At 48.1% G+C, this 12340-nt stretch overlaps 1 protein-coding gene across 1 annotated transcript; it reads left to right on the forward strand.

Moving 5' to 3' along the window:
* Positions 1-1592: 1592 nt before the first annotated feature.
* LOC124231879 (visual system homeobox 1-like) lies at positions 1593-6097 on the forward strand. The gene is made up of 4 exons (XM_046648894.1): positions 1593-2016; positions 4211-4289; positions 4737-4860; positions 5801-6097. The coding sequence occupies exons 1-4, from the start codon at positions 1593-1595 to the stop codon at positions 6041-6043; spliced, it is 870 nt and encodes a 289-aa protein (XP_046504850.1). The 3' UTR covers positions 6044-6097.
* The last annotated feature ends 6243 nt before the right edge of the window (positions 6098-12340 follow it).

The following is a 12340-nucleotide window of genomic DNA, read 5'->3' on the forward strand; positions in this document are numbered from 1 at the left end:
TGCCCTGGATTCGGTCGGTAAATGTGTGGATCGTTAGGTTTCCTCCTTAGCTGCAGCCCCAATTCTCATCTACAAACGACTACTCCGCCCGGCAAAGAGCCGGAGCACGTAGGCGGGTCCTGTGCTCCCCACGCCTTCCCCTGAACTCAGAGAGAAATTTGGGGAGAAATTCCTGGCGGAGCCAAAAACGACGCCAGCGTCTAAAGCCGCCCCCGACCCGGAGCAATTCACAGAGCAATCATCCCAAAGGAGAGTTATTGTTTTTCTAATCCCGAGAACAGCTTGCGAGGGGAGATTTGAGTCTTCCTCTAATAATGGAAAGTTAAGACCTAGCCTTGCAATTATCTTTATCGGAAGCCCCTCGTTTAATCTGCATGGGTAGCAGAGGGCCAGCTCCAAGGCGCCGCGAGCCGGAGACCCGCTTGCTGAGTCGGGCTCCGGCCGGGCGTGCGCGCCGCTGGCGGCGCGGCTGGCCTGGGCGAGCGGCCGCCTCCCGCGGGGTGACCTCAAACTGCTGGGCCGTCAGGAGCTGCGACCGAAGAGATTCTGCTTCGGGGGCTCTGTGTTTGAGAAGGGTGGGCTCAGGGCTCCGGGCGATTCGGGTTGGGCGGGCCCAAATTTGCCGCATGCGAGCCCAGGGCGGCTCACCCCCGTGCTTGGGCGCCAACGTTAATATGGGCTTTTCACGTGAAAATCAGGCTCTCTTTAAATAATCGTTAAATCGGACAATAATTTGTTGGCCTCCGTGAAGAGAGGTGGGTCCCAGCAGACAGGCCCTTGATTTCCAATTTACTGCCCTCCTCCCCTTTAGGGTTGCCAGATAAAATAGTGATACATATCATACTAAAATTGTATGTTTATCTGAAATTCAAAGTTCACTGGACCTCCTGTAATTTAGTTTGCTAAATCGGGAGCCCTTTCCCATCACTCTCCTCCCGTCTCTCTCTCTCCTTGTTCTTCCCCCGGCTGGTGTGGATTTTGCGACCCCCTACAGACCCGCCGTTAGAGCCCTGGGGGATGGACTTGGCTGGAGGAGGAGTGGGCACGGATTAAATAAACGGGGATTTTCGGGGAAGGCCCTCGTGGCTCCGCAGGTGGAGTTGGAGGTCTGGCGGGGGTCATACTGGTGGTAGCAGTGGGAGTGTGGCTGGGAGTGGGGCCCTAGATCTTAATGCGCGGCTGGAGGGTGGGAGGGAGGCTTAAGGGCAGCTGCGAGCCGGGCTGCCACCCAGAGAATCTGGAAGGGAATCTGGAACCTGCGGCTTTTAGCTGACCGGCAGATAGCGGGGTCGCTGTCTCCTCCCTGCTTGGCTCCCACCGAAAACCGGGGTGGGGGTGGGCGGGGGGACAGCTGGAGAGGAGAGGGGAGAAGGAGGAGACTGCAGCTGGGAGGGCGGCAACCGAAGGGAGGGGAAGTGGTGGCGTCCCCATCTCGCGGGGTCCGGAGCAACGACGCGTCCGCGCCCGGCTGATTGGAGCCCTCCTGGCCTTCCGGGCCCGACGGGAGGTCCAGTCGTATAAAGCGCCCTCTGAGCTGAGCTCCCTCTGCAAAGGTGACCTAGGGAGGGTCAAGCCTAGCCGACTAAGAAGCCATGACGGGCCGGGACGCGCTTTCCGACGGGCGCTCCAGGAGCAGGGCGCTGGTGCCTGGTGGCTCCCCCACCGGTCCGCGCCCCCGAGGCTTCGCCATCACTGACCTGCTGGGCCTGGAGGCTGACCTGCCGTCGCCTGCCGGCCCCGGGCCGGGATCGGGCTGCGAGGGCCCGGCGGCCGCGCCCTGCCCGGGTCCAGGGCTCGGCGGCCCCTGCCTGGCGCGTGGGGCCCTCCCGCTGGGGCTCGGCCTCCTCTGCGGCTTCAGCGCGCGGCCGCCCGTGGCCGCTCGGGCGCCCTGCCTGCTCCTAGCCGATGTGCCGTTCCTGCCGCCCGAGGGGCCGGAGCCTGCTGCCCCGCAAGCCCCGAGCCGCCCGCCTCCCGCGCTGGGCCGCCAGAAGCGCAGCGAGAGCGTCTCGACGTCCGGTAATCAGGCCAGGCCAGCCCATCCCGCCCCTGCCCCTGTTCCCTGGGCCTTGGGCCGTGCAGGGGTAACACGCCGTCGCCCCCACCCCCAGCATCCCAGATCTAAAGGCAGCCGGGACCCTGGAGCCTGGCCCCGTCGGGGGAGGCGTGTTCTCGCAGCAGCATCCCCTGCCCCTTGCCTCTGCCCATCCCTCCCTCTCCTCCGGGATCTGGTCGCCGCAGCCTTGCGGATAACAGCGTCACCCGGCCCCGGACCTACCTGGGGATCTCGGCGACCCAGCAGCAGTTACCCGAGGGCCTTTCCGCCAGCGCCCCGCGCGACTCTCGGCCTCTGGGAACGGCGTAGGTCGGAGGCCTGGGCCGGTCTTGTTGGCCAGCAGCACAGAACCCTGTATTGGCCGGCGCTCAGACGTTTTCTGAAGTGATTGAATGATTGACAGGTCCTTGGAGGTCGGGAGGCCTGGAACTGTCCGTCTCCCGGGGTGCTGAAAAGGGAGTCCGGGTACCGTGCTTTTCTCCTCGCGCCGCCCTCGCTCCTCCCCACACGTGAGAAACAACCTCGCCAATTTCACTGTAATTATGCTCAGTGTTTTGTCGTGAGCCCCCCTATTTCCTCAAAGAAGTCGAGGTGGATTATGGGGAAACAGAAGGAAGCAATGAAATTCTGTAAAGGACAAGGGCCGAGAAATCAAGAGTTTTGGGTGTGGGGAAGAAAATGGAGAATTACGCAAGAAAACGTGAACTGAGAGAAACTATGTAGTAGAACCTAGAGCTTAGCATCCAGACAGCCAAAGCAAAAAGAGTCCGCGAGGCCTCCACTAATAATACGAGGGTGCATGCCAGAGCATCAGGCAAGCGGACTTTCATCCTTTTGGAGGACTTTATTTCACGAGTCTTTGTGGAAGATAAAATGGATCCCCCTATTAGTTGTCTCACTAAAAATGCAGACCCACCTTCATAGGATGGGTTCTTTCCTTTGTGAGCACTGATTAAATGAAAGGCAAAATGCAACTACATCCTAGTCTGTGAGGCCATTTCTGGGAGATCAAGAGCAACACTATCCAATAGAAATATCACGCAGTTGTGAGTGCAATGAAAATTTCTCAAAGCCATATTAAAAAGGAAAAATAAACAGGTGAAATTAATTTAAATACTATATTTTATTTAATCCAATACATATAAAACATTATCATTTTACATGTAATCAATATAAAAAGTATGAATATTTTACTTTTGGGGACGTCCTAAGTCTTCTAAGTGCACTGACTATTCTCCAGTTGCAGTCGGGCTCAGTTTGGACGGGCCACATTTCACCTGCTCAATAACCTTATGCGTCTAATGGCACCAGCCTGGACAGCACGGATATTACAATATTATAATCCAAGCATACAGTTTTCTGGTGAGCTAACCGATGTAGGAGAAAAACTAATAGTGTCTTATTATTTTTGCCTTTATTAATTTTTTTTTTTGTATTTTGAAGCAAATATACTTTTTAACAGTGAATCTGACAAGAGTTTAGTCTTCTAACCTTCTGGCCTGTGATATAATGAATATCGAAGGACAAAGCATAGTGGAGCAAGGCTCCTAAACATTTCCAAGTGCGTCTATGAGTCATCTGGGTGCACTTGTCGAGAATGAGGCCCTGCACTCCGTGCCCAGAGATTCGGAATTGGTACAGAGGCGCAGGGAGTGCAGTTCTGAGAGAGGTTCGGATGTCACAAACCTCAACCCTCCCTTTGAGAAATGCTGGTATATTGGTTAAGAGGAGGACGTTGGAAGCAGAAGGTAGCAGATGAATTTGGGAGCCCAGTGGGATTAGGAAATTCAATTAGCGGCCAAGTAGCCTTGACTTCACACAGTCTGGGGTTTGAATCCCAACTTCATCATTTACTACCCACGTGATTTGGGGAAAGTTACTTAATCTCTCTGTGCCTCGGTTTTCTCCTCTGCAAAAATATAATAATAGCAGCTACCTTGGAGTTCTTTTAATTTATGAAGAATAACTGCAGTAATGCATGGACAGTGCTGAGCACCATACCTGTAATATAGTGAGTGCTGCAAATGCTAGCTTGTATGGGTCAATACTCACATTTCCTGACAGGTCCATAGCTTCAATCCTCAAATGAAAAATCCAGAAAATAAAAGGAAAAGTGTGCTCACCTTTAAAGTCCTCTCTTTCTCCTTCTGCTAACAGATGAGGACAGTCCGTCTGAAGACAGGAGTGAACTGAAGGCGTCCCACACCCCAAGCAGGAGGAAGAGGCGGCGGCACAGGTATGGGGCCAGGCTGTCTTCCCTGACCCCTTCCTCGGGACTCAGCATCTGAAAATGCGTGGCTCTGCGTTACGGCAGGCCTAGCGGCCAACTGGTTGGCAGTGGGAAGGGAACAGTAGCCATTTAAGAACATATTTCTGTAGTTCCTGGGAGGCTGCAGGACAATCTTTGTAGCGCTTTATAGACACAATTTTGTGTCTTTAAATGGGTCTTAGAATGAGTTGATGGAATTCATTGAGGAGGAAAAAAAGAGCTAAAGAACTCTGTATTGTTTGAACTGAACTTCTGTACTTTCCAGAGGCTAACCAAAGGTAGGATGCTCAGCTATTAGGAGGTGGCCTTTTGGGGTGTGGACAATGGGAGAGGCAGGCACAGGGGTCCTCTAGGCTAGGAAGCCTGTGGCCTCCTGTGGACATGTGCCCACGTGTGTTTCGGGCCTCCCCGCAGGACTGTTTTCACTGCCCACCAGCTGGAAGAGCTGGAGAAGGCATTCAGCGAGGCCCACTACCCTGACGTGTATGCCCGGGAAATGCTTGCTGTGAAAACTGAGCTCCCTGAAGACCGAATACAGGTGTCTTGGGTCCCCTTTCTCCTTTCCTAAGACATCACAGAGAACATCTTACCCTCACGTGCAGTGAGTCAGCCCACAGCCACCTCTGAACAGCTCAACACATTCCCCTTCACAGCAAACCGAGGGTCATTTAGATGCAAGCACCGCACTGCTAGAACCTTCCTTTATGTTTATTCCCAGAGGATATCCCCGGTAACTCTCACGCCTTTTTTCCTTTTGTTAAATCATTCTTAAAAACTACACAATAATGGGTGCTGCAACTAGAAACTATATAAAGATATATCAGTGAAAAAAAATGACTATCCTTCCACTACAAACCCTTAAAGAAACCAAAGTAGACATGCTGATGTCACCTTTCTACATACCATCTCCATGTCAGACATTTATCTGCCCCCCAAAATGTATATATACATAAATACACACACACATGTAGAATTTTGTTCTTTGTTTTTACAAAAAGGAGTATCACATGTTACTCCTTAGTCTCTTCACTGACAACACATCTTAGACGTTTGTCCGGGTCAGAAGATATGCCACTAGAGTAACTCACTCTTTTTTAACAGTTGAACAATATTCGATGCTACTCTTTAATGAAGATAATGCAATCCAATAACCTGAGATTAGAAGGGCCCGTTGCCAGGTGAACTGTTTCCCATCAGTGTGGAAAATGGGCTTCTTTACACAATGTAGGAATATTTAGATTTGATTTTTGTCATTCCTGACTCTGTGGACAACCTCAGTGGAAAGTGGCCATGCATTACCCCACCCTGTGAGTTTTGAGTGAACGGTGGCACAGCTCCTGAAAGGTCTGGGTCATAGATGCCACCCCGAGTGGATGGTCGGCCCTTTGTAGAGCCCTGAGCTACAGACACCTCTAAGCATCCTTCTTCACCCTGTCTTCTCCTGTGTGCCTCTCTGCTTCCCTCTTGCCTCAAACCAGGTCTGGTTTCAAAACCGGAGGGCCAAGTGGCGCAAACGGGAGAAGCGCTGGGGCGGCAGCAGCGTGATGGCGGAGTACGGGCTCTATGGGGCAATGGTGCGACACTGCATCCCGCTGCCTGACTCTGTCCTCAACTCCACTGACGGTGGCCTGGTTGGCTCCTGTGCACCCTGGCTCCTGGGTAAGGAAGAGGACCCTGCAGCAAGCATGAGGGCCAGAGAAGTAGGGGGCGTACCTATGTAGGGCACTCATTTGTAAAGCAAAGCAATGTAAATTTACTCAGATTCAGGCTCAGAATATCACATCTGATTTTTAATTAATTACGAGGCTTGGACTATCTGGTCAGTTGCCTTATTTTTCACTGGAACCGTGTAGACTGTGGAAAGGTCACATCAGGCCATGGTTTTAGGAAAGGAATGATATACTTTAATTATGTGAAATGTGTTTCCCAAATGTCGAATGCAATTAGCACTTGTGGAAACCATACCACTCAGAGGTCACGGTAATAGGAATCAGGACCGTGCAGGGCATGGAACCTGCAGTCAATGAAGCCCCTGCACACTGGAGTCAGAGGGCAGGTTCCTGGTCCTGGTTCTGCCCTTAACCACCTGAAGCGTAGCTCTTCTGTTCCTTAGGTTTTTGGTGCTAGAGCTGTCTACACTGGTGAGGTCCGACCTTCAGGGCTGGGTGTTCTGAGGAGGCGGCACCCTTATTGGTCCGTTTGCTGTTACCAGAGACCAATGGGCTTGGAGAAATGAGTCACAAGACAGCACCCCAAGCAGGGAGGGAGGCTGCAGTTAGGGAGCTGGGGCAGCATCTTAGGTGGGAGAGGGGGAGGGTTTTGTTTGGCAAACATTTTCTGAGCCCCCTCCCACCTGACACTGTGCTGGGACTGGAGAGTCCAGTCATAAATATGGTGTCGACTTTGCCCTCAAGGATGGAAGAGACTGAGGGAGAGAGTTGGGCAGGGGGCCGAGCCCACCCTCTGAACCTACACAAGCAGGTGGGTGGCAGGGTGGGGGCCGATTGGGGGGCTAACTGGCACGAGGTCTGTGGCCATACAAGAAAGAGGGCCCAGCGCTGCCAGACACTGACTTTTTGAAAGAAGCTGGAAGTCTGGTTTTTGATGTGCAATCTCCAATTTTAAAATGTTGGTAACGAATTTTAAAACAAAATTTAAAAAATCGTCGTGTCATCCAAACAAGGCACCTTTACTGGCTGCACAGGACTGGCAGACACTAGTTTTCAACCCCTCATGGTGGGAGTTACCTACCTTACTCTCCCGGAGGCCCCGGAGACTGGCACCAAGGGCAACTCTAATGGCATCTGGAGAACAATGACAAGGAGGAAATTTACTTAGTTGTTTTATTTAGAGATATCTATTTTTATTTTTTTATTTTCTTTTTTGCAAGGGATGCATAAAAAATCCATAGGGATGATAAGGAAACCAGGAAGTGGAGAAAAGATGGCAGGACTCTGGGACTCTGACCACTTCAAGGAAGGTTCTAGCCCAAGTCAGGCAGGACCCCAGAAACGCTCAGACGAAGGCAGCCCTGAGAACGGCTTGGAAGATGTGGCCATTGACCTCTCCAGCTCCGCCCCGCAGGAGACCAAGAGAGCATACCAGGGGGCCAGCTCCCAAGGATGCTCAGACTCCGAGGGGCTGGAGGGGCTCCTGCCTGGGAGGGTGGGGGCTCTCTGAGGCCCACAGGTCCACCCTCGAAGGCTGGAAATGGGTGCCTTCCTCCCTGGTATTGTTCAAGTTGTCTAAGATGAATCATCTCAGTTGGATTTTCTTCTTACGGTGTCAGGATAAAACTCAATGCCACTTGCTTAAAGAAGACAAACAGGTGACTTAGGGAAAATTCTATTTCACTCTAGAATGGAAACCAATCCTTAAACGCACTTGAACCAATTAATCTGGTGTAAAATTTTACTTCTCGTTTGTAGAACTCGAGGAGGGAGGATTTAAAGTCCAAAAAGCCTATTTACCGCTGGCGTCATGCGAGAGTGGGTTCAACACACTCTGCAGATTAACAGCTTAGGTCTGATTCGCACCCTGAATTTGAAACTATGGTTATTTAACCCCCAGAGAATCAGATGTCTTTATAAATAGTGAAGACCCCGCACAGACGTATTGAATGAATTATTATCTTTACCTTGAACTTAGCTTTGGATATTGCAGTTTCCTTGTTTGGCAACAATTTTGTGTTCTGCTGAGTGTCACTTGATAGTCTCTGCAAAATGGAACTCAAACAAAGCAAGCCATACTTCCCTCCCTTCTGGGATAGCACGGGGCCACACCGCAACAGCTGCTGAGCGTGTAGAAACAGTGTTTGAAGGGCAGATGAGGCTTCTCACTCTTTTAAAATTTCCGTCTGACAGCACTGTGGTGGCCGGGACTGCATGCACGTTTCCTTCCCTGTATTTCCTCTGCTGCTCATTTAACAATAAATGTCGTGTGCTGTGTTTGCTTCTCAAGGCACTCCTTCTGTTACACACGTACACACTGAGCCCCTGACACGGGCTCCCCTCTCTCACTCCTTTTCAATCTCAGAACATCTCAGGCTGTCATTCTTCAGCCTGCAGCTCTAATCATGTGTAGCTCTGTAAACGTCTATGGGGCAGCAGCCACATCAAATTCACCCTCCAGAGTTCAGAGTCCGGAGAGAGCTTACATCTCATCGAGGGGGAAATGTGGACGTTCATGAAGAAGGCAGAGCAAAGAAGCAAAGTGGGGAAGCGCACTTTCGAGGCTTCCTCTCGAAATCAGCACGTCGTAAGGCTGGGCCTGTTCTCCCTTTCTCCAAATGAGAAAACAGAGGCTCCCTTCGTTTGGCCTCTTTTTTATCATCCTAGGCTAGTTCCATACTATTGTGAGAACTAAGTGTCACCTGTTCCTTACTGCAGAATCGGAAAACGAGGAGCCCTAGCTGCTTCTCTTCATTCTGGCCAGTAGGGATCATGGCTGCCGCCCGAGCCTGAATGGTGAAACAGCAGGTGCTGGTGAAGAGCTCTCAAGTCATCTTCTATCTGTCCTGTCTAGAGGCAGCAGACCAGGCTCAGAGCTACGCAGCCACACTTGTTCTGGACCGTCTTTGCCTACCAGCTGGCTCTCAGGTTCTCGCTTCCATCTCTCTGCCTTAGTTTATTCCGGGTTGAGTTTTGAGGAGGGAGCCAGTAACCTGTGCAACTTATATACATCACACTCATAAAATACAATAGTTTGCAGCCGCTAAATAACAACAAAGCATATTTATTTATGTGGAATGATGTTCATGAAATATTGTTGAGTGAAAAACCCCTAAATAAAAGGAAAAAAGAGACAAGTAGAAATAAACAAATATGTAAAGCAGAACAAAAATGAAATAAAGAAATTTAACTGGTTCTGCATAGAAAACATACAAATATTGGACAAATTTCTATGTAATATTATAAAGAAAAAGGAGAAAACAGGAAGAGGCAAAGAGAAAGGGACTAGAGCGAGTAACATAGACCGTTTTAAATGAGTCCGAAAATACTATTCACACCTGAAATGTAGATTAATATGTTTTAAAACCCTTCCACAAATGCATACGTTTTCTGGAAAAATACGTATTACTAACATTGACTCCACAATAAGCATGACATAGGAAAGATCAATAACCAAGAAAGTCATAAAACAATTATACCATAAACTGGCTCTAGACCCAGATGGCGCTCCACTGAATTCTAGAAGGTTTTCAAGGAAGAGTTCATTTGTATGGTAAAGTTGTCCCGAACAGGACACGGGTGGAAACGGTTCTAATGTGAACATAACCCCGGTTCTAAAACCCAACAGAGATAGTGCAACCCCTCCCCACAAAACTCTCTACTTAGCTCCATTAATGGGAATGTGAAAGTCCTAAATAAAGTACTGATGTTTAGAATTCAATGGTATACTGAAAATGATCTTGGAGTACAGAAGGTCTACCCCAGGAATGCAAAGATAATTTAATTTTGTGAAAGGAAATTATTTATACATTTTATTAACAGCTCAAAGAGTTTATCTTAATAGATGTTGAAAAGTATTCAATAAATGCCTATTTCTTCAAAAAAAAACCTTAAAAAGTAGGAATAGAAAGATGCTTTCTTAACATAAGAGAACTTATTTCAAAACGGCATCTTAATATTTTATAATGTATACATAATACTTATGGATATATATATATGCACAGTTTCTGAGCTCTGTCACATTCTAGCTGTGTGACCTTGGATGAGTTACATAACCTCTCTGACCTCTCAGTTTTCTCAGTCATAAAACGGGGATAATAATGAAACACTCTCATTTTCCCGAAGATTAAATGAGAGGACACGAGTAATGTACTTAACGCAGTTTCTGGCATGGCAGAGAAAGAGCAAAATAAATACTGACTTTTTGTTACTACTCTTACTGGCATTCCTATTAATATCAAGACTCAAATAAGCATACTTACTATCATCATTATTAAACAATCTGGGATCCACCAAGTGAATCTTGGAATAACAACTGGCTGGAACGCTCTCTGTAAACAACGTTTAAGAAGAGCTCCAGGAACACAGCAGACACCCCCCTAAGCGGGGCAGGTGTGTCAGCCGGGGGGCCTCTGTCCCAGGAGCTCAACAAGCTGTGCCCATGCAGGAGAACAGTTCACTGTCTCGTATGACTTGAATGTGAACACGGGGTCTGTCAGCGGCTCAGGCTCATCACCGGGAACCCGGGAAGCTTCTGTCCTTCCCGTCTGCCATTTTCAGCCTTTCCGCCTCAAGCTCGTCCTTGCAAGGGCGCAGGACGCCCCTGCAGACCGCCTCTCCCTCCTCATTGATCAGAACTGCATGTCACGCTCAGGCCTAAACCAATCATAAGGCAAGGGGCCGCTGTGATCCCGCCTCCTCCAAGAGTTGCCCTAAATCTAAATCTAATTGGGCTCCTTTAAGGGAAGAAGGCGAGCGATTGCTGATGAGCCAAGCAAGAGGCCGGCCACGGGCAGGATGTAGACTAGCGCGTGTTACATTAAAAGAGAAAAAAAGAAACCTGTGCGTAAAGACAAGAAAGCAGATGACAATCCTTTAAAATGTTCGTAGCATTTAGCTTTGGATCATGGATAAATGAATACTTTTAAAAAATATTTTCTAAGTTTTGTAAAATTAGTATGTAAAAGTAAAACAGCTATTATTCGTATTAATGAAGCAGTGATGCCTCTCTCTCAACTTAGGGTTAAGTTCACAGAGGATAAAAACTCTTTTGAAGGTACGGTGTGAAAACTTTTTATGATGAAGAGTCCATGCTTTGCCTGCGTCTCCGGTCTGGTTCTCACAAGGGCCAATTTGATAAAGAGGAAAGGACCAGGCGTTTTCCACGTGGTCCTATTAAATCCTTGCTCAAATCATGCAACAGGTCAAACTGGAATCTGACCACAGACTGACAGCAGGACTGAATTATTTCCAGCTTTCAAAACTGTTTGCCAGCTGAAATGTGGCTGTAAAAGTTCAAAAGGAGATTAAAAAAAATTACAGTTTTAGCAAGGCCAATTTGGGAGGAGTCCTAATATGAACCAGGGTCGCACATCCAGCTGTCAGTAACAGGAGCCGGCTGTCAGTCCTGGAAAACACTTGCGAATTCAGGAGATGTTTCAGAACTGACAGAAAAACAGGCTATGGAGATCAACATTGTTTGCTTAGGTTTAGCAATATAAATACAATAAACTAAAACTCTGTTGTTCCCGGGACTCTACAAATTGTGTCCATATTTATTGTCTTTTTCAGTTCTTCCAGCAGATGAGAAACTGGGCTGCAGAGAAATTAAGCGAACTTGCTAAGCTGATTCTCACATTTATAAGACTCAGAGTCAGGAAAGCTAAAACACCCTCGAAGATCAAGGTGGAGGGCCTGCTGTACCACATATCGATACTTTGATAAAGCTGTGATGATTACATCTGTATAGTTTTGGCTTGGAGGAGGCAGACAGATCAGTGCATCAGAATAAAGAGCAGGAATCCCACACACGTGTGGGTACAGAGGTTGGCCACCAAGGAAAGGGTTGACTTTTTGATGTTATTGGGACAATTACCTGTGTATATGGGGGAAATTGACATTGAACCTTGACTTCACACTTTACAGGAAAACACTTCTGGGTGGATCATACATAAATGTGAAAGGCAAAACTATAAAGCTTTTAGATATTTGAGTTTAGAAGATGCTTTGGTTATCCCAAATTTGTGGCTTGAAACAATCATTTTATTTTGTTTGCAATTTTTTCAGCTAGGTTCATCAAGCCAGAGCACCCCGTTTCTTTATGTCTATCTACACATTATACATTTCTATATATTTTATAATTTTATAAATATATTTTATATATTTCTATATTTTTCTGAACCATTTGCAAGGAAGTTGCTTACATAATCTGCTCCTTTATCTTTTTTTCCCAGCCTTATTGAGACATAAACCACTGTGTACGTTTAAGGTGTACAAAGTGGTGATTTGATAAACGTATATGTCTTGAAATGTTACCACAATAAGGTTAGTTAACACATCCTTCACCTC

The sequence above is a fragment of the Equus quagga genome, unplaced genomic scaffold (assembly GCF_021613505.1).
Source record: "Equus quagga isolate Etosha38 unplaced genomic scaffold, UCLA_HA_Equagga_1.0 HiC_scaffold_10740_RagTag, whole genome shotgun sequence".
Classification (NCBI taxonomy): domain Eukaryota; kingdom Metazoa; phylum Chordata; class Mammalia; order Perissodactyla; family Equidae; genus Equus; species Equus quagga.